At 42.6% G+C, this 18,160-nt stretch overlaps 1 protein-coding gene and 1 long non-coding RNA gene across 6 annotated transcripts; one reads left to right on the top strand and one right to left on the bottom strand.

The window, feature by feature from the left end:
* Positions 1 to 255: 255 nt before the first annotated feature.
* LOC120965214 (uncharacterized) lies at positions 256 to 5,305 on the bottom strand. The gene is made up of 4 exons (XR_005757686.2): positions 4,728 to 5,305; positions 1,494 to 4,571; positions 1,244 to 1,396; positions 256 to 740 (listed from the first exon to the last, which is right to left on the bottom strand). It is a non-coding gene; the product is annotated as an uncharacterized lncRNA (long non-coding RNA).
* Positions 5,306 to 9,759: 4,454 nt separating this feature from the next.
* On the top strand, positions 9,760 to 17,056 carry LOC109763718 (uncharacterized). 5 transcript variants are annotated; one of them, XM_073500509.1, is made up of 18 exons: positions 9,830 to 10,067; positions 12,119 to 12,133; positions 12,307 to 12,421; positions 12,743 to 12,928; positions 13,015 to 13,145; positions 13,234 to 13,509; positions 13,612 to 13,742; positions 13,818 to 13,873; positions 13,972 to 13,992; positions 14,092 to 14,178; positions 14,661 to 14,741; positions 14,850 to 14,915; positions 15,020 to 15,139; positions 15,221 to 15,348; positions 15,421 to 15,687; positions 15,922 to 16,052; positions 16,638 to 16,676; positions 16,807 to 17,056. In XM_073500509.1, exons 4-18 carry the CDS (start codon positions 12,748 to 12,750, stop codon positions 16,883 to 16,885), a joined length of 1,794 nt encoding a protein of 597 aa, XP_073356610.1. In that variant the 5' UTR covers positions 9,830 to 10,067; positions 12,119 to 12,133; positions 12,307 to 12,421; positions 12,743 to 12,747; the 3' UTR covers positions 16,886 to 17,056. The 5 variants fall into 5 exon arrangements, with proteins under 5 accessions (XP_020178170.1, XP_020178173.1, XP_073356610.1 ...); XM_020322581.4 differs by lacking the exons at positions 12,119 to 12,133; positions 12,307 to 12,421 and having other exon boundaries at positions 9,760 to 10,067; XM_020322584.3 differs by lacking the exons at positions 12,119 to 12,133; positions 12,307 to 12,421 and having other exon boundaries at positions 9,802 to 10,063.
* Positions 17,057 to 18,160: the final 1,104 nt, after the last annotated feature.

The following is an 18,160-nucleotide window of genomic DNA, read 5'->3' as shown; positions in this document are numbered from 1 at the left end:
TCATATCGCGTTGTCCACTGCTCCAACGTTTCTGTTTCAAGTTTTCGCAATGCAGTTTCAATGATGGTCTCTTTTCCGGTGCAACAGGTGTGGATATTCAAAAGTGGTGCCATAACGCATAGGAGGCTACTCCACAGGCCAACAACAAAAAGGCCCCAACACTTTCGTAAGCACATTCAATCATCATAAATAATTTAGCGGGAACTTCACCGTGATGCATGGGTGCATCTGTCTTGTGCCGGTTCAAAAGTTGCATTCCCTGGTCAGACACGAAGCAACACATTTCTGCTGTCTTATCCAATGGTTTTACGTACAAGCTTCTCCGGCCCGTTCAAAAAAAAAAAACAAGCTTCTCCGGTGCACGCAAATATTTTTTGAAGGCGGGAAAGTAACTACAGCAGCTCACTTCTTGCCACGGCCCTTGTCAGACTTCTTTGTTTCCTTGGATTTCTTCTTGCTTTCTGCTTCTGCGCCACCTTTGTTGAAGTCGAGGCAGCTTCTCCCATGTCAGCTCGCTCATCATCTGGACAAGTTTTGTATAAACTGGCTGTGGGCACCTTCAGAATGCAGAGGATGGGAACCTGGGGTCTTTCTCCTTTTCCTTGCACCTTCACTTCCTGCATTCACTACAATCATTCATGCATATTCCTGTACCACTCACAAGGCGGATGACCGGCTGCAGTGTCTTCCCAGCACCTTCCCACTTTGTGTATAGGTCATCCACATCTTTTTTGTCCATCCTGTGAATTTTCACGAGCGCAAGTTGTAAGGTGCATTTTCACAAGACATGTCTTAAACTAGACTAGAAGGTGTTACTCCCTCCGCTTCTAAATATAAGTCTTTTTAGAGATTTCACTATGGACTACATACGGATGTATGTAGACGTATTTTAGAGTGTAAATTCACTCATTTTGCTCCGTATGTAGTCTATATTGGAATCTCTAAAAGGACTCATTTTTAGGAACGGAGGGAGTACATATCAAGCAGAAAAAGGAGGATGTTATTACTCATACTCCCTCCGTTCCTAAATATTTGTCTTTTTAGAGGTTTCAAATGGACTATCATATACAGATGTATATAGACATATTTTAGAGTGTTCACTCATTTTGCTCTGTATATAGTCATTTGTTGAAATCTCTTGAAAGACAAATATTTAGGAACGGAGGGAGTACATGCCTATCAATTCCAACACGGCATATTAAGAAATTTAGATAGAGTCGGCCCTAAATTAACACTTGCTTACCTGTCGGAGAGTTTTTCAAACTCACTGCAGATGTGCTTGACCTCTTCCAGACTGTGTTCATCAAGTTCTTTATCAATCTATGCTAGAACGCCTGTTTGTTCCAGCCATGGAAGGGCGTCTCTAAGAAATTGAAAAGACAGCCCTTGCATCTTTCTGCAGAAATTAGCTTTTAGAATTACTTGGCAGCTGCCAACGATGGGACAAGCTGGAAGATAACAAAACAAGCACTATTGTAACATATGAAACTCACCTGGTCTTGCTCATCGAGTAGAAAAGTCTCAAGCTTCTTCCAGAGAGTGTCAAAGATACCAGTTGAATCTGTCTTGCTCGAACCCTCTACCTTTTAATACCTCTATACAGGCACAAGGACATCGGTTGAATTTCTCTTTCTCGGACTGATCCATATCTTTACTATCTCTACCGTCACAGGAATGTTTCCAGAAATAACATTTTTGAACTTGCTACCATCAGATTTTTCTGGAAATGGAGTCTCTTGCTTTACAGAACTTGGTTCTTCAAGACACTTGCTACCATCAGTTTGTTGTGGCAATGGAGTATCTTGCTTTACAGAATTTGATTCTTCAAGACACAAAGAGCCATTATCTTCGGAACATCATGCAAATCCTCCTTGCTAATCATACAAGGATTCAAGTTTCGACAGATTACTGGGGCTTCGGGTGAACCAATAACTACCATACGATCTCCGATTGCGGCAAGTGCATCAGCAAGCACTCTTGTGAAGTTGCTAGGTGTGCGAGACCTCATTTTCAAAGCATCTTCAATCTTCTTAGAGAAGTCCAAAGGTAAATCCTTAAAGATTTCATTCCTCACAAGGTTATGTGTGACCTCATAGCACTTCCCCAGAGAAAGAGTAAGGATCAGAGGGTAAAGTGTAACAACTAGTCACAGGAGGACTGCTTTGTATGAAGTACTGGAAGGACATGAAGTCATATGTACCCATTCCTGGAGCATATGCTTGGCCATCAAGATAGTCACAATTGTCTCATATATGAAACGGCCTGATGAGTGTGCCAAACCATCAAAATTGGAATCTGAGCTTGACTTAGATACCAGGCAGGTGTCAGTGTAAAGCCTTGCTGGTACGGCATTCCAGCATATTGACCAACAGAGATTTCGTGCAGCATATAAAATCATTCTGCAGTAAGCATGATGAATCCAAGAAACCAAGGCACTCCATAAGACCCACAGTCCCACATAGCATGGTGGGGATATGTAGTCTAGTTCATCCTTCCACTTTACACTGAAGGTACACTCGAGCAAGCTTAAAGTTGAAGATCAAGGAGGATCTATCCCGACCACTATCAAGAAATCTCTTGAAATATCAAAAAAAATCTGCCCACTCAGAATTATTGCCCAGGTACTGTAGTAGTCTTGAAAGTAGCACTTCGTCCAATTGTGCTGCATGAAGCAGAAGCATGGTTGTTCTCCCAAGATGCCCATGAGTCAATTTTTTATTTGCTGGGTGAAGATCTGCACCACGAGAATCAGCAACCAATCCATATGCAGCTGGCGAGTCAAGTAGATGCAAGAGGCTCCTCATTGTCCCATCTCTCCACACAAGAAAAACTAACTCAAAGAATCAACGCCCACAGAGAACAAAAAAGCTTCTTAACTTCATGGAACCTTTTGGCATACTGAACTCTGGTTCTTCCAAAAACTTGGCTATCTCATGTATGATAAGGATAGTTCTCACCAGGGTATGCGAAGATGCCGGCTTTGGAGAAATTTGAACAATCCACTCCAACTTCTTAAGTACACTGAAACCAACAGAAGACAGCTCATTCATCAAGAAACACTGAGCACATGAACGACACTGAGGGGCACCCAATAAACATCTGTTCCCGTCTTGCTGCAAAGAATTCCTGTCAGCATTGGAAAGCCAACTTGCATTCATGTTCAGCACCACATATCTGTCAACTTCACCATCTTTTCTCAATCCAAAGTACTTGGCGCAAAGATCTTCTTAAACAACTGCATAATCATTTAATTCTGGACCATCAGTGTGGCAAAGATGACATAATACTTTGATTATGATCGTCTTCCAGTGATTCCAGACACAAAACAGAGTTTGGGGTGACATCTGGTTAGAGGCCAGCATGTCATTGCAGCTATTTTCATCTTCAGATCCTGGTCCTGATTATATCTTGTATCCAGAGGCTCGAGATTGAAGATGAACATCAAGGATCGAACAGGAAGCAACAAGTCCAACTAACAAGTTTGCACATTTTCTGCCCTCAAGCAAAGTGCAACTCAAACTGGAAAGGGACTTTTTCCCATCTGACAGTGCATCAGCTTCCATGCAAACAAAGCAGTAAGTAGAAGCACTCAGAGACCTTTTCTGCCATCTCTTTGGCTTTTGCAAGCAACTGCTCCTTCTCTGCATATCTTTTGGGAGGCCATCCTCTACTATTTGAAGACCACAAGGAATCCACAATGATATGGAGAAGCCATGTTGCGTCCTCAAACAAATCTGCTTTCTCGAGTATATCTACCTCCAATAAGACATCTCCTTTATGCTTTGGTATTCCTGCAGCTTCTAGGAAATTACCCATTTCCATCTCTAAACTTGACATAGATTTCTAGAATTTATAAACGTGATCCATAGAGCTGAAAGCTTTAACAAAGGGCATCATATGCTTTATGTCAGCACGCTCAAAATAATGCTGAGCACAATTTTCCAGATACTTCGTTCTAATTGCAGAAACCTCCAAGGATGTTGAATTCTCAAGTGAATGTTCCTCCTCTTAACTGTTGCAGAAACTGCAAGCCCAGATTGTATAATTGTTTTCCGTTCGAGCACATGGAGAAACACTTGGTGTAACATTTAGCTTTAAAGAATATTTCAGCTGTCTCCGACCAGCATTCAGCCCTAGCAAAACAGTCACCAGCTTCCTCAATTCTAGAAGTACCATTTTGCATGTAGACCATACCTATGGCAATGCAACGAACACAATGGTAAGTCAGACAGAGCTTCGTAGAGTGTAAGGTAGGTTTTTTCCACTGCCTGACCTCCCAAGTATAAAAATAGTGAGCAGGAATTGGATAACCACCTGCCCTTCATCAGTCTGTTCAAAGGGGATGTCAATTTCAGACCCATTAGTAGCTGTCACAAATGCTTTGCCGTTCCAGATGATAAAGAGTAGAATTTCATCAGCAGGAAGCTTTCACTAACTTTTGGATTCTCCATGGCATATGATGTATCCACGAGATCATGCTCTTCATAAGAATCAACTTTGCAATCCATGTTATAGCGGATAATATCATGCACAACATCCCAAAGACCAAAACCATAGGAACCTCCAGTTTCCTGTTATCCACAACAAAAGCAGCGCAAAAATTAGAATAATGTCAGGCAGTTCATTTGTAGGAATGACTATTCACAAACAGTTCATCTCTCTACGTATCAGGTATAAAAAGTCCAAGGAACCAGATTATAGCCCATTAACAATAAAAAAACTCATACCCCTGTGTCTCCACTCTCTTGCAATGATCAAGGTAATCATCCGTGTACATGGAGAACAGATTCTCGAGACGTTGAACAGTTCTTGCAACATTCTGCTGTGACAATAGGTCCCAAATTCTTATTATCTGGGAATACGTTCTTTCGGTTTTCTTCACGTCAGTAGTCCAAACAAGATACAGGTCCCAGACCTTGTATACTTTCGCAAGATGAGAAGCACCAGGCATCTCAAGGTTCTTAACTGTTCTCCTCCAATCATCTTCAAGTTTGATAAGCTTTTGGAGTACTTCCTTCCTGAGCTGTGGTGATTTTAGTTTGGTGAAAGACTTTCTAAACTCGTCGCTAAGAATGACCTATGAATATATGAATACAAAAAATGGAACATAAGAAAGAGTGTATACGAGAAAAACGAACAGTGTGTATTTCAAGAAAAGTAGGAGGTTCACAAAATAGCACATGTCCTGAAATCTTATTTACAAACCTCTCACAATCCAATTACAGAGCAAACAGCATAGCAGAGACAAGTGAACCACATACATGATTCCAAAAAGTAAAGACAGATATATTCATCATGAATACAAACAAAATCACACTATAAAAGAAGTGTATATTCAGTAAACCCTGACTACCTGACAACAAAAATGAACCTCACAAGGCAAATGTGCATGCATGAGCTTTACATTCTGGGTAATTTAAGTGCAGCGATATTAGAAAACATGAAAGGAGTTGATAGTCACACTGGCTGAAACCATGGTACTTACCTTCCATCTGGTATTGCTGAAAACCCCTGAATCAGCATTAAGATCCTCAAGTTCATCAAGCTCTTGCTTACTTGCAACACCAACTTACAGATGGTTGCGTCATTAGTGGCACTGAAAATACATTTACGTCTCTCCGCATCAGCAACAAGGTCTGTCCATTTGGTCCCACTTTAATAAAGTGTATGAGCAATTCCTACTTCATTCGACTGAAAACAGTTGGTATATGTGATTAGACATATGTCACCATGAGTATTTGGGAAATGCATTTAAATCTATTATAAAATCTGCACAAGAACACTTTTACTCACCACGCTGCTGAAAGGATCTTCTCAATCATTTCAGGAATTGAGAAGCCCTTCTGAAAATATACACGGTTATTAGTATTAAATACGAACACAACACTATCTAGCTACTTTTTTATTACTCATAGATACCTTTGTACTCAACTGGCGCAAACTTTCTTCTATCACTGGCATTGGAATACAATATTGAGTGCCCTGCACTCTTCCAGCATGCATTCCTATTACCTCTGGACTACTTCCTTTCTGAACAAGGAAAACAGGTGCTCCCGAAGTCCCGGGGGTTGATACATATGACACCGGCAATATATCACACCCCACTAAAGAATTGTGATACATGCTGGCCCTGCAAAATCAATATTAAGTCAACAAATAAAAAAATATTAACATAAGGTCTTTGTGAAAATAGTTCTTTGTGAAAATAGGCATTACTTTGATTTGCCGTAAGAGGTTCCTGGTTCTTTAATTACACCCTTAGGCATGAAAATGTAACCCAACATGACTAATTCCATGTCCTTCTTGACAACCCGATCAGATAATTCCAAATTAGGTAGTTCAATCATTGGAAGACCATCACAATCTGTAGTAACCACAATTAATGCCACATCTCTCTCATCGTCGGCAAGTAGTATCTGGCCAGAACACAAACCATATCCAGTAATGCAAACTTGGACCAAATATTCATCTCGCAATTTAGCTTTATAAGCACTGCCCGCTACGACATGGTAGCATGTCAAGATAAGACGTCTTCTGTCTTTGGAGCCTATCAAAAATCCTGTTCCTTGCATGTCACCGATAATAACAACACTGTCTCGAAAGCCAAACACAATCTGGTTCCAATAACTCGGAAGTGGGTGATCCACTGTAAGTCAATTCCTAGAGAGAACTTTTCAGGAAAAATATATAGAAAGTGTTATTTCTTTAATAGCAGTATAATGAATCTAAAATAGGTTACAATATTTTTAATTAGCTGAAGCAATAATGAAGAAATAAAAGGCGCCTAGGCGCCACCCGAGTGTAGGGGAAGAAAGATCAAACTCCCCCAGTCGTCCAATTAAAACACATGTGGCGGTTGGATTGGGTCAATGCATCGTCCTACAGGCCTCTCACCCCTCACTGCATTTTTCTTCGTTTGAACCAAGAAAACGAGTGATGCGTGTGGACGCAACAACCCATGGCCTCCTGCAGCTCTAGTGGTCACCTCAACACATGGTCTTGGTTCCCTCCCATCGCAGCATTGCTAACGCACGACGACGACGACGCTGCACCGGCGACCACAACAGCATCGCAGCCACAGCAGCTCGTAGCTTCACCGCCGCGGCATGCTGCAATACAGCAGTCGATCGTGACACAATCGCAGCACAGCCACCCTTGCTCATCGACCATTGGGCTTTGCAAACAGGTCGTTGCAGCACTCGCATCCCCTCATAGCAGACGGTGGTGTTGCAACGTGGGTGGCAAGCTCTGAAGCACCAATGAGGCGGTTTGCAGCAGCTCGCACGCAGACGGTGGACTGCTCTGCAGCGTCACCTCGATGGTGTCAGGCTGTGGGGGAGGAGATGGTTGGATTGTTCCAGGTGTGCCTCAACCGAGAAGTCGTGCATCCTGGCTGGTTGTTAAAACTGGCGCTAGCGCACAACAGGGACCAAGCCTAGTGCCTTGGCACCTACCTTGAAAACGTCGCTCGCGTGCGACCAAAGGACTTGTTTCCTTTGCCACACATCGACCAGACGGCCGATGCTACAACCAGGATAAATGTACCTCATCAGGAGAAAAATCTCTCCATCACCACTTACGGTCCGCCACGCTTTGCCAGCATGTCCTTTGGGCTAGGCAATGCAGGAGCCAAATACCAGCAAACAATCCTGACGTCTGCAGCAGCAGATCAGGATACCGGCGAAGGCATATGTCAACGACAAGGTCGTCGGGACCAAGTCAGATGAAACCCTTCCCGCTGATTCGTACGAACTGTTCAACAAACCTAGCGCACATGCCACTCAGTTCGAGCTGAACAAGCGCGGTTTCGGCAAGATCCTCGGACCCATTGTTTCCCAGCAAGGAATTAAAATAGCTGGCAATAGGATAGCCGGGGGCTCAGAGCTGGGGAATGCCTCTTCAGCTCGCCAGTCTAGGACGAATGCTGCCTCCTTTTGGAGCTTTCAGCACTCTAGTCCTACATTCTGTTATTCGCCGTCTGGTTCTCATCGTAGGAGATCAGGGAGGACGTTTTCCTGTTTTAGTTGCTTTATTGAACAGCGTTTGCTGCTTGTATCCAGGTGACGTTCTGATTTCGTTATATAATGGAGCCAGGGAGCTCCTCCCTGTTTGTCTAAAAAAAAGCACTAACCGACCCTACTCACACCCCTACTGAGTGCCAAGCTAAAAAAAATTGTTGTGTGAAGCACCGTGGTACATAAGTTAAACTGATGTAGCTATGGCACTTATGTGTAATCCATATGCAATCTATGTGATCTACAAGTCTTTGGGAAGTTCTTATTCTCAGAAAGTACATTAAGTAGACAGAATTCGACAATGTGAACTAAATATTAATAGTTACAATTTGGAACAACTTTTTCATCATGTTAAATACTATAGCATATTACAGAAGTTGGACCGATGTAACTAATAGCATATCTGTGGAAACCTAATGCAATAAATGTGATTTACTTAGATCAACTGATGTATTAGTAAGTAACTATTTTAAAAAACATCTACTTTTAAGAAATGAAAATCTGAAGTTTGTAAAAACCGTAGAACATATCCTGATTTGAAAATGTCCCTAAGAGAGTTTATCCAGGTTGACTACAAGTAGCTGAATAGTGCTGCGGTTCTTCAGCCTTGACCAAATTTCTAATATCCATATCAGTTTACTTATTCAGATGTGAGATGCCTTAGGTTAATAAACTCGCAATGTCTTTGGCTTAGGTCAAGTAAACTTTTTACATCAGTAAACTGATATTCAGATGATTAACCTAAGGCCCTTGCCAATATTCACTAAACGGTTTGGACAGAACTAAGCATGTTGGCATTTAAACAAACAAGTTACCTTGCAAGGATGCAGAGCAAGCCCTGGACTGGGATATGGCAGCAAACCTTTCGGTTTGATTGAATTCAGATAGCTCCAAACTGGAAACGCTCAGGCAAATAACTTTTCCTTGTGCCCTTCCAAACAAATTGCGTTCCCTGTAAAAATTGGTCACCAACATTCAGCCCTAATCCAGCAAAAGTATCTCGCTCTTGAAAACACTAGTGTGAAGATTTGAGTTATCCGTACGAATCAATCTAAACGAAATCGATGGAGGCAGGTCAGCGAATCGGCGAACCAGAGAGAAGAGAGGGGTGCCAGACCTCTGCGTGGAGACGGAGGGGTCGTCTTCCAAAAGCCGATGAGTGCCCGAAGAGGGGTCGTTGTCCAAAAGGCGAAGACGAGGCTACCCGACCGCGAAGACGTAGGGTTCGTCGTCCAAAAGGCGACGACGAGGCTACCAGACCGCGGAGGCGGGGGTTCGTCGTCCAAAAGCCGACGAGGCTATGGCAGACTTCTGCGCGGAGACCAAAATGCAACGAGGTTAGGCGGGAGAAGGTCCAGCAAGCAGGTCGGAGCAGAGGTCGAGACGACGCAGATAGCCAGCAGAGAGGAGAGAGGTACCAGCGGAGACGAAGGGTCGTCATCGACGACGAGGACGGGAGGGAGAAGGCCAGCAAAAGGACGGGGCGGGGGCGGGGGCGGGGGCGGGGGCGGAGGCGGCGACGACGGAGATGGCGATGTCCCGGGCCGCGACAATCCCAATCTGCGGCCGGTGACGGTGCCTGGATCCCGGTGAAGTGGGGCAAAAGGAAAAGCGAAGTGGGGGGAACAAGAAGAGAACGGGCGCGGGCAGCGAAATTCCGTAGGGAGCAATCGCGTGGAGTGGGTGGGCCCCGCTTACAGGGACGGTCAGCCTTTCTGGGGAACCCGTTGGCCTGGTTGGACTTGGAGTCTTTCCCCTTTACCAAGAAAGAGTTTGGGTTTCTCAAAAAAAAAGTGTTTGGGGATTGTAAAGAAAATAAGCCAAAAGTTTGGGGAATTGCAGTCTGCCCAAGCGCGACAGCTAGGGTTCCTAGCCGCCGCCGGCCCGCCGCCACTACTGCCGGCCCTCCGCCGCGGCGCGCCCACCCGGCTGAGGCCCCGCCGCCCCGCCTCCGGTACAGGAGCCCAGCAACGCCTCCCGCCGTCGAGCAGGCGCTCCCACCAGCAGCGCCTCCCTCACTGGAGCAGCCGCTCCCGTCCAGTTCATAGGCAGGTAGCCACCACTCCTTCGTCCTCCCTCTTCCTTCATCCCCCCCTCTCCTTGCATCCTCTGTTTGTTCAAAAATATTTCCTGATTTTGTATTGGATGAGTACTTGCTGTAGATTGGATATTGTGAGAATATGATTATGACTATTTCTTGATGAGTACTTGCTGCATGATTTTTCCAGTGCATGTTCAAGTTCACATTTGAAAGGATCTTGCCATATACTGTAGGTGTTTGTGATGATGATTGAGGGGCAAATGTTTTCAAACTCTAGTTTGATTTATTTTTGCAGATGAGCAAATGTTTTGGTTTAAGCATGTTAGAAGTGAAACATGCAATGACTGACGATATATGAAAAGGAAAAGATTAAGTTGTTTTATATGCACTGTCTTGACCTGAAATCACAGCTTAGCAGTAACATGCAATTTGAGAGAGCATGAGCTTTGTCTTGATTATACTGGCCGAAATTGGTTAACACGTTACTAGTCGTATTGTTGGCATGATAGATGTTCCAAATATTTTCTATGATTGGGAATATAGTTCTACTATTATACTTGTTGTTGATTTTGACAGTCGGACCTAAAATATTACCGTTTAAAGTGATTGTTTCTCCTTTTGCATGTTAGCTGACTGATCTTCAGGTTCCACACCTTTCGTGTTTGCCATGCTGCAAGCCTTTCTGTATTTTTGCCCAGAATGTGCTACTGTGCACAAAAGAGAAATTGTTGGTTTCTTGTTTATTCATACAATTTGTCCTGCAATTATGTGTTTTCTGTTACACAAGTCAATCATTCTTTGGGTTTTCACCTGGTCAACCTCACCAGCAATGTTACACAAAGCTTCATTTTCTGGATTGAAGTTAAAATTAATTTCTGTTTCAATATATATGCTAGGAAGGTATTGAATTGCATGTGTACGTACCTCCCGGTGCTAGGAAAGAGGGTGTCACCAACACAAGCATATCCCGTTCAAGAGGAGGAGAACAACGATATCTTGAACAACATTCGTAGTAGGATAGTCGATGTGTGAGCAACATAAGTTAGCTATGTTGATGAAGGTCATCATCATGTGAACCATATGTGTTCTGCGTGGTGCCTGCCTCTCCTTTCTCCTGAATTTCTTCCCAATTTATCCTCTCCGCCCCATCATTTTCCTGTGTAGTTCTCCCTGTGCACACCTCAACCCACCCACTCTTTACGACCGCAACCAGTTCACCACCGGAGAACGGTGCCACTCCCGTGTACCTTGCTATCCGTGTCTTCTTCAGCTCTCTTGCAGCAGGCATGCACGCCGCCAGGCCATCTCAGATACTTGATTTCTAGATGGTGCTGGTTTGTTGGTTTTCGTGGTACACTGCTAAAGACTAAGAGCTACTCCCTCCGACCTATAATATAAGATGTTATTACAACGAATGTACTCATATATTATGGGACGGAGGGAGTGGTAGGTTGGTAGTTGGTGCCTGGTTTGTGTGTTGAGTACTCAAGTTTAGACTATGTCAGTGATATCTTCCTGCAGCTAGTTCCTGGAGTTTTCATTGAACCTTTTGAACTATGTGTCTGATTTCTTTGATTATTAGCTAGTTTACTACCGGAGAAGTCTGGAAAATTGTTGTCAATGTGCTTGACTGTGCACCAGAATTACTGTTGTTTTCTATATTGTTGCTATGTGCTTTGGTTGGATGTGTTGATCGGCTGGCCCGTGGGTGGTCGATGCCTGTGGAAGACTTGCATGAAAGATGTTCTGTGCCCGCTGCAAGTGGCGGGTATGGCGTCAGCTATAATGTAATTGCGGGCAGGGGCACTCGTGACTACTCCCTGTGCCCAATTGCCAGCTGTATTAGCACAGTGCAGAAACTGCAAATGAGTTCTAGGGGTCGTTTGGTGGAATTGACTGTAGTGGGTTAATTCGGTCTTGCGCTTAGTTTTCAGCCCATTAGCCGTCTGCCAGTTTCGTGGTATATTATCTTGGCCTGCTAATGAGTTCATATTCTTAAGCAATTTCATCGTATCTTACCTTCTCCTCTCGCCTCCTCCTGGCTCCTCATTCCTGTGAACAGGCGGCGCTTCCATGCACTTCGGTGCTGGCTATAACCACTGCCACTGGAAAACCGCTGCAAGACTATGGGCTTCCACGCGAAATCCCCTGTCTTCTCTTCCTGCTAGAGTGAGGTTTTTTTGGCTGGAAGCCCTTTTGTGAAAAAAGAAAATCCTTGTTCATTGGTAGGTCACTGTAGCAAAGATGTCCTCAATGGTGACAACAATGTGCATGCCATCAACTTTGTTGGTGAGGCGGGTGGACTATAGAAGGATGGGTGGGCATTTTTAGCGGGCGGAAGAGCGCCATGCTCTACATGTAACTTGTAACTTGTCCCTTCTTCCTGATTCTTTCTCTATTGTTGTAATGTGACAATAACAACCAAGGTGTACGTCCATGCCTATCTGTTGATCTACTTCAGTGGATGTGAGCCCTCACTTTGCATTAACTAGTATATCTTAAACTTTTACCATCGGGAGACACTATTTCTGAAAACTGCAAGATAAACTGTTCAGCTGATTAAATCATAAGCTAGGAGTGCATGCTCCGTCAAACTACAGGTTACTTGCATGCACTTCAAACAAAATTCTTCAAAGTACAGAGAAGATTTTTAATTTTTCTTGTGTGGGGAACCCAATTTTTGCAGGGGAGATGCTGAAATTTAGGCAAATGTCAAGAAGCTCAAATGGAAGGCAAAAAATTCGTAAACGGGTGGTAAAAAAAGAGGTGTCCAGCATTGTAAGTGATCGGCGTAAAGCTGTAGTGGAGAACATCACTCAAGAACTTGCTACAAAGTTGTCCCCAAGCATTGTCTCTCTTGCTTCATTTGATGGTGATTATACTATCGTATGCGCAGTAGTTTCCCTGGTTCATACTTAATTATCGGTAGTCAATGACTGCAACAATGATCTTTTGTAGGAGACAAAATGCATTTTAGAAGCACGGGCATAGTTCTTGCAAACAGTTCATCTGGTGGTGCATGTGTTCTGACCTCGTCAGCTTTGGTTAGCACATCAGATAAGGAACGCATGCTTACCCCTGCACTTAAGGTTTGTGCTGCAAATTTGTCTGCACTTGTTGCTCTTATTTAAGATAGTGGTCAGCTAATCATCCTGTATATCTCTCATAACTTTACAGATAAAATTGCGCCTTCCCAATAACGAAGTTGTTGGTGGCTGGATAAAACGTTATCGTTTGCCTTTCAGTATGGTTGTTATTGAAACTAGATTCTCCCCTGATCTTCGTGCAGCATGTCTCAATAAGACCGTGCAAGTCGAGCCCCATAGTCAGTTATTAGCTGTAAAGCATTGTTTCCACTCAGGCAAATTAATGGATACACGTGGGGAACCGATTGATGGTCCAAGTGAAGTTGACAGTGAAGGGTTTATGTTCTCAACATGCAAAATTACTATGGTGTGTTGTTTGCTTCCTCCTTATTTTTTTAATCATTATGCACTGTCTTTTGATGCATCAAATTTACTAATTTCCTATGTACACACTTCATCATTGTGCTAGGATGGAAGTGGTGGTCCACTTGTTGATTTTGATGGGAACATTGTTGGGATGAATGACTATCATGATCAGAAATTTACTCGATATGTACCAACAAATAAAATTCTTGAATGTTTGAGGGATATTTGGTTATGGTATGCCATTTAGACTTGTAGCATTTAATCATACTTGTACTGTATGCATTATGATGAGTTCACTGCATTCTACAGTGTGGATGAAATGGAAGACTTGTCCATTACCTTTAAGCCCTTTCGCTTTACAGAAGGTGAGCTAAGAAAAATCACTCTTTAAGGCTGCTAAATTATGCACTTGCAGACTATTCTTCATCATTTTCTAATGTTACTTGTCAATTATCACTTGTAGGTTGCTCATCTCGAGTGCAAGGTCAGTTTATGGTCTGCTAAACTCTCATTGACATACTATATGAAACTACCCCAACATAAAAGTCCTCAGTATTCTTCAGTTCTGTCTCTTTCGTTGTAGGTAGCTTGAATCAAACATGCTCTACTGGGAGAAGTGGTGACAAAAGGAAACGTAAAGATTTTGCATCTTCCATCCCTAAGCCACAAGGTGAATCAAGCGGTGGTCGGTTTTTTTTTTAAGTAATAGGCGGTGTTTCATCAATTCAGAACAGATAGTTCATTACAGATGATGTCCTGAACAAGGTCAGGGACCTCATTAAACCACACAGCACCAGACACAGGCTCAGCTGATCTAGCTAAAACATGGGCTGCCCCATTACATTGTCTACTGACATGAATAAACGAAACTAACTCCTTGATATCATAAACTACAGCACTGGTCAAAGTCCTGTTACTAGCAGCATCATTCAGTTTGTGGAATGAGAGGCAGGCAGTCCTGGGAAAAGAATAATCTTACTGTAACCATGACCAAGTGGACAGATAACATGTCTGAAGTCGCTTATTATGTTAACTATGATGCACCTTATCATATTCCGCTTATTATGTTAACTATGATGCACCTTATCATATTCCAAGTTAATTTGTTATCTTTACTGATGAGTCATCAATCGCTTCATCTTGGTGCACCAGAATTCATCGAGGATGAACATACACCAGAATTCACTGTTGATGAACATAAGCATCCGACTATTCATCCTTGGCCATCCAGTGGTATGCTTTTGATTTTGCTGATCATGATGCATATTCATGGATTGATTCACCTTGTTGCCTATCATTACTGATATATTATCATGAAATGCTTCACCTTTGTCACAATAGAGTTCACAAAGGTGGTAAATGATATCTTAAGATCTGATGGTTATCCCTTGCCAGCTTATGCTGATCGTGAGTTCTCTCTCTTGATTGTGCTGACTGTTCCTGTTTGTATCACACTTAAACTGCTTTATTCTGCCACTCATTTATCTGGACTGCCATATTTATTTAACCAGGAGGCATGCATTTGGAAGGTGATTTTGAAGAGGAATTTGGCATAGCCATGTGGAGTGAACCCACTAGAAAAGTTGCTTCAATGAAGTCTTGGGGTGTTGTCGCACTTGCTTCGTTCAATGGTGATTGTACTGTATAAGTTTATTGTTTTCCATTTTTACCTTTTGCCTGTTCACTAGCTAATGATTCAAATTATACTGTAGGCAAGGAAAGACATTTTGCTTGCACAGGTGTATCTGTAGACTGTAATGAGTCAACCTCAATAATTCTGACTTCAGCAAGTTTGGTTAGAACTTCCGGTGATGAAAACAAGATTATTGATAACTTAAGGGTTTGTACTAGACATTATTTACTCTTTGCTTGTTCATTCAGATGTTGGTTAAGTCTCACTTCATCGTTGCAGATTGAAGTATGTCTTCCAATGGAACAACGTATCATAGGAACATTACAACACTATGATTTAAGCTACAATGTTGCTGTTGTCAGCATCCCGAATTCTTGCAAAAATCATGCGGCAATAATCTTTGAAGAACCTCAAACTAAGGTAGTAGTAGCTCTTGGGCGCGCCTTTAAATCTGGGAACTTGATGGCCACAGATGGGTCAGTGACTGGAGGACGAAACAAATTTGATTACAGAGAGCTTAAGTTCTCCACTTGTAAAATCACTAAGGTACACTGTTGATTTCTCTTATGTTTTTGCGTGAGAAAATAATGGGTTGCATCAGGATAAGGACCGTTATTTGCGAGTAACACTTTTTCTGTGTAACCATTGGTCAATGGCGCTTTATGTTTTTGCTATAGGCTCGAACTGGAGTCCCCTTTTTTATTAGATTTGTAGGTTATTATGAACATCATCTTTTCTTGTGTAACCACTGTTCATTGTCACTAAATTTTTGTGCTGTAGGCTGGAATTGGAGGTCCCCTCTTTGATTTGAATGGGAACTTTGTTGGCATGAACTTCTATGACTCGGATGGAACTCCTTACCTACCAAGTGACATAATTCAGAATCTATTGAGGAGTTTTTATGCAGACCGGTAAGCCTTCTTTATGTATAAATATATGTATGGTATGGAAGTGCTCCAATGCTTTTCATGCACATATGTATTGATGTGTTAGTGATGCAGACTTAGGTGATCAGTTTGATGATCTTTTCTAGTTGAGTTAGGCTATTACTCCCTCGTTTCTAAATATAAGCTTTTTTAGATATTTAAGTACGGACTACATACGGGTGTATATAGACATATTTTAGAGTGTGATTCACTCATTTTGCTTCGTATGTAGTCCGTATTGAAATCTCTAAAAGGACTTATATTTAGGAACGGAGGGAGTAGTTAGTTATACAACATTTATGCACCAGTAAAGAATCACTTGCTTATTAGTTAGTTTGTTAGCTGAATATGCTAAAGCTCAAGCCAAACGTAGCTCTTTGGTTCCAAGAGTCCAATTATGTCCTGTACTTACTGAGGGTTAGGCACAGGTGCTTTTGGGGTGGCTTGTCTATTTCTCTCCCACTCATGTAACTTGCTAAGCCATTGAGCTACCATATCTGTTTAGAAAACCATATTAGGCTATTGCAGTTGTTCTTGGATGTTAAAACCCATCTTTTTGGTCTATCGTAGGACTGCTGCTGCTGGAATTACAGAGAAGCCTAATTATCGGTATTCTTCCTGACATGTCTCAAATAAGTTTTGCTATTCTTTCTGACATGCCTCAGTAAGTTTTGTTTACTCTGGTTGCACACAATTTCTTCAGTGTCTGACTTCTTTTTAAAAACTTGTTTGATGACAGTTGGCCGATCCCTAAGCCATATTGGTATTATCCGAGTCGTCACCCGAAGCGTGAGCCAAAACCTACATTATTTGATTAAGTTTTGAAGTGAATGTTACTTGTCAACGTGATAATGGTGTTCAGTCAAAATTGTCTTGGAAATGTGGTGTGCTTGTATTTATTTGAACTAACTTGTGCCTAAGTAACATGGCTACTTACACTGTTGATGTTATAAATGTCAATGCTTGGAGTAGACAAACGTTTAGGATGATTTGATCTCTATTTTTTTTTTTTTTTGAAGAATTGCGCCGGACAAACAGCTTATCGAACGGTAAATATCCCTCTGCGATTGCACCAGGCCTCTTGGTACCTTGCGAGGTCTATGTTTTTTCTGTTGCTGACTGATAGTGCCAGGCTACAGCGAAGTATGAAAATGAGCACACGTCAACCTGGGAATGGTCTGAGATCCACCCCACACAATCCAACCCATTTACGGACTACTCCCTCTGTTTCTAAATATAAGACTACATATAAAGCAAAATAAGTGAACGTACACTCTAAAATATGTCTATACACATCTGTATGTAATCCATATTTTAATCTTAAAAAGACTTATTTTAGGAACGGAGAGAGTATTAAATATGTCAATCCAACCCAGTCCATAATTAATTAGGCAGAACCCGCGGATTTTCTACTCCCTCCGTCCGGAAATACTTGTCGAAGAAATTTATAAAAATGGTTGTATATAGAACTAAAATACGTCTGCAAAGAACTCTTGCATCGTGTCGGTCTTAAGCATCTCCATGTGACAAACAAGCAAAGGATACAACGCAATATGAGCTTACACAAGTAAAGGTGAGAGATAACCAAAAGCGGAACCGATGGAGACGAGGATGTGTTACCGAAGTTCCTTCCCTTTGAGGGAAAGTACGTCTCCGTTGGAGCGGTGTGGAGGCACAATGCTCCCCAAGAAGCCACTAGGGCCACCGTATTCTCCTCACGCCCTCACATAATGCAAGATGCTGTGATTCCACTATTGGTGTCCTTGGAGGCGGCGACCGAACCTTTACAAACAAGGTTGGGGCAATCTCCACAACTTAATTGGAGGCTCCCAACGACACCACGAAGGTTCACCACAATGGACTATGGCTCCGTGGTGACCTCAACCGTCTAGGGTGCTCAAACACCCAAGAATAACAAGATCCGCAAGGGATTAGTGGGGGGAATCAAATTTCTCTTGGTGGAAGTGTAGATCGGGGCCTTCTCAACCAATCCCTAGAGAATCAACAAGTTTGATTGGCTAGGGAGAGAGATCGGGCGAAAATGGAGCTTAGAGCATCAATGGAGCTTGGAGGTGGAAGAGGTAGTCAACTCG

This window comes from Aegilops tauschii, chromosome 5 (genome assembly GCF_002575655.3).
Source record: "Aegilops tauschii subsp. strangulata cultivar AL8/78 chromosome 5, Aet v6.0, whole genome shotgun sequence".
In the NCBI taxonomy this organism is placed as follows: domain Eukaryota; kingdom Viridiplantae; phylum Streptophyta; class Magnoliopsida; order Poales; family Poaceae; genus Aegilops; species Aegilops tauschii.
The sequence above is the reverse complement of the archived record's forward strand: the minus strand, read 5'-3'. Positions and strand labels throughout refer to the sequence as shown.

Excerpts from the sequence above, each read along its gene's own strand:
- LOC109763718 (XM_020322579.2), top strand. Across the intron at positions 13,146-13,233 it reads TGCTTACCCCTGCACTTAAG|ATAAAATTGCGCCTTCCCAA; the intron begins GTTTGTGCTGCA and ends ATAACTTTACAG. Across the intron at positions 13,874-13,971 it reads GCCCTTTCGCTTTACAGAAG|GTTGCTCATCTCGAGTGCAA; the intron begins GTGAGCTAAGAA and ends TATCACTTGTAG.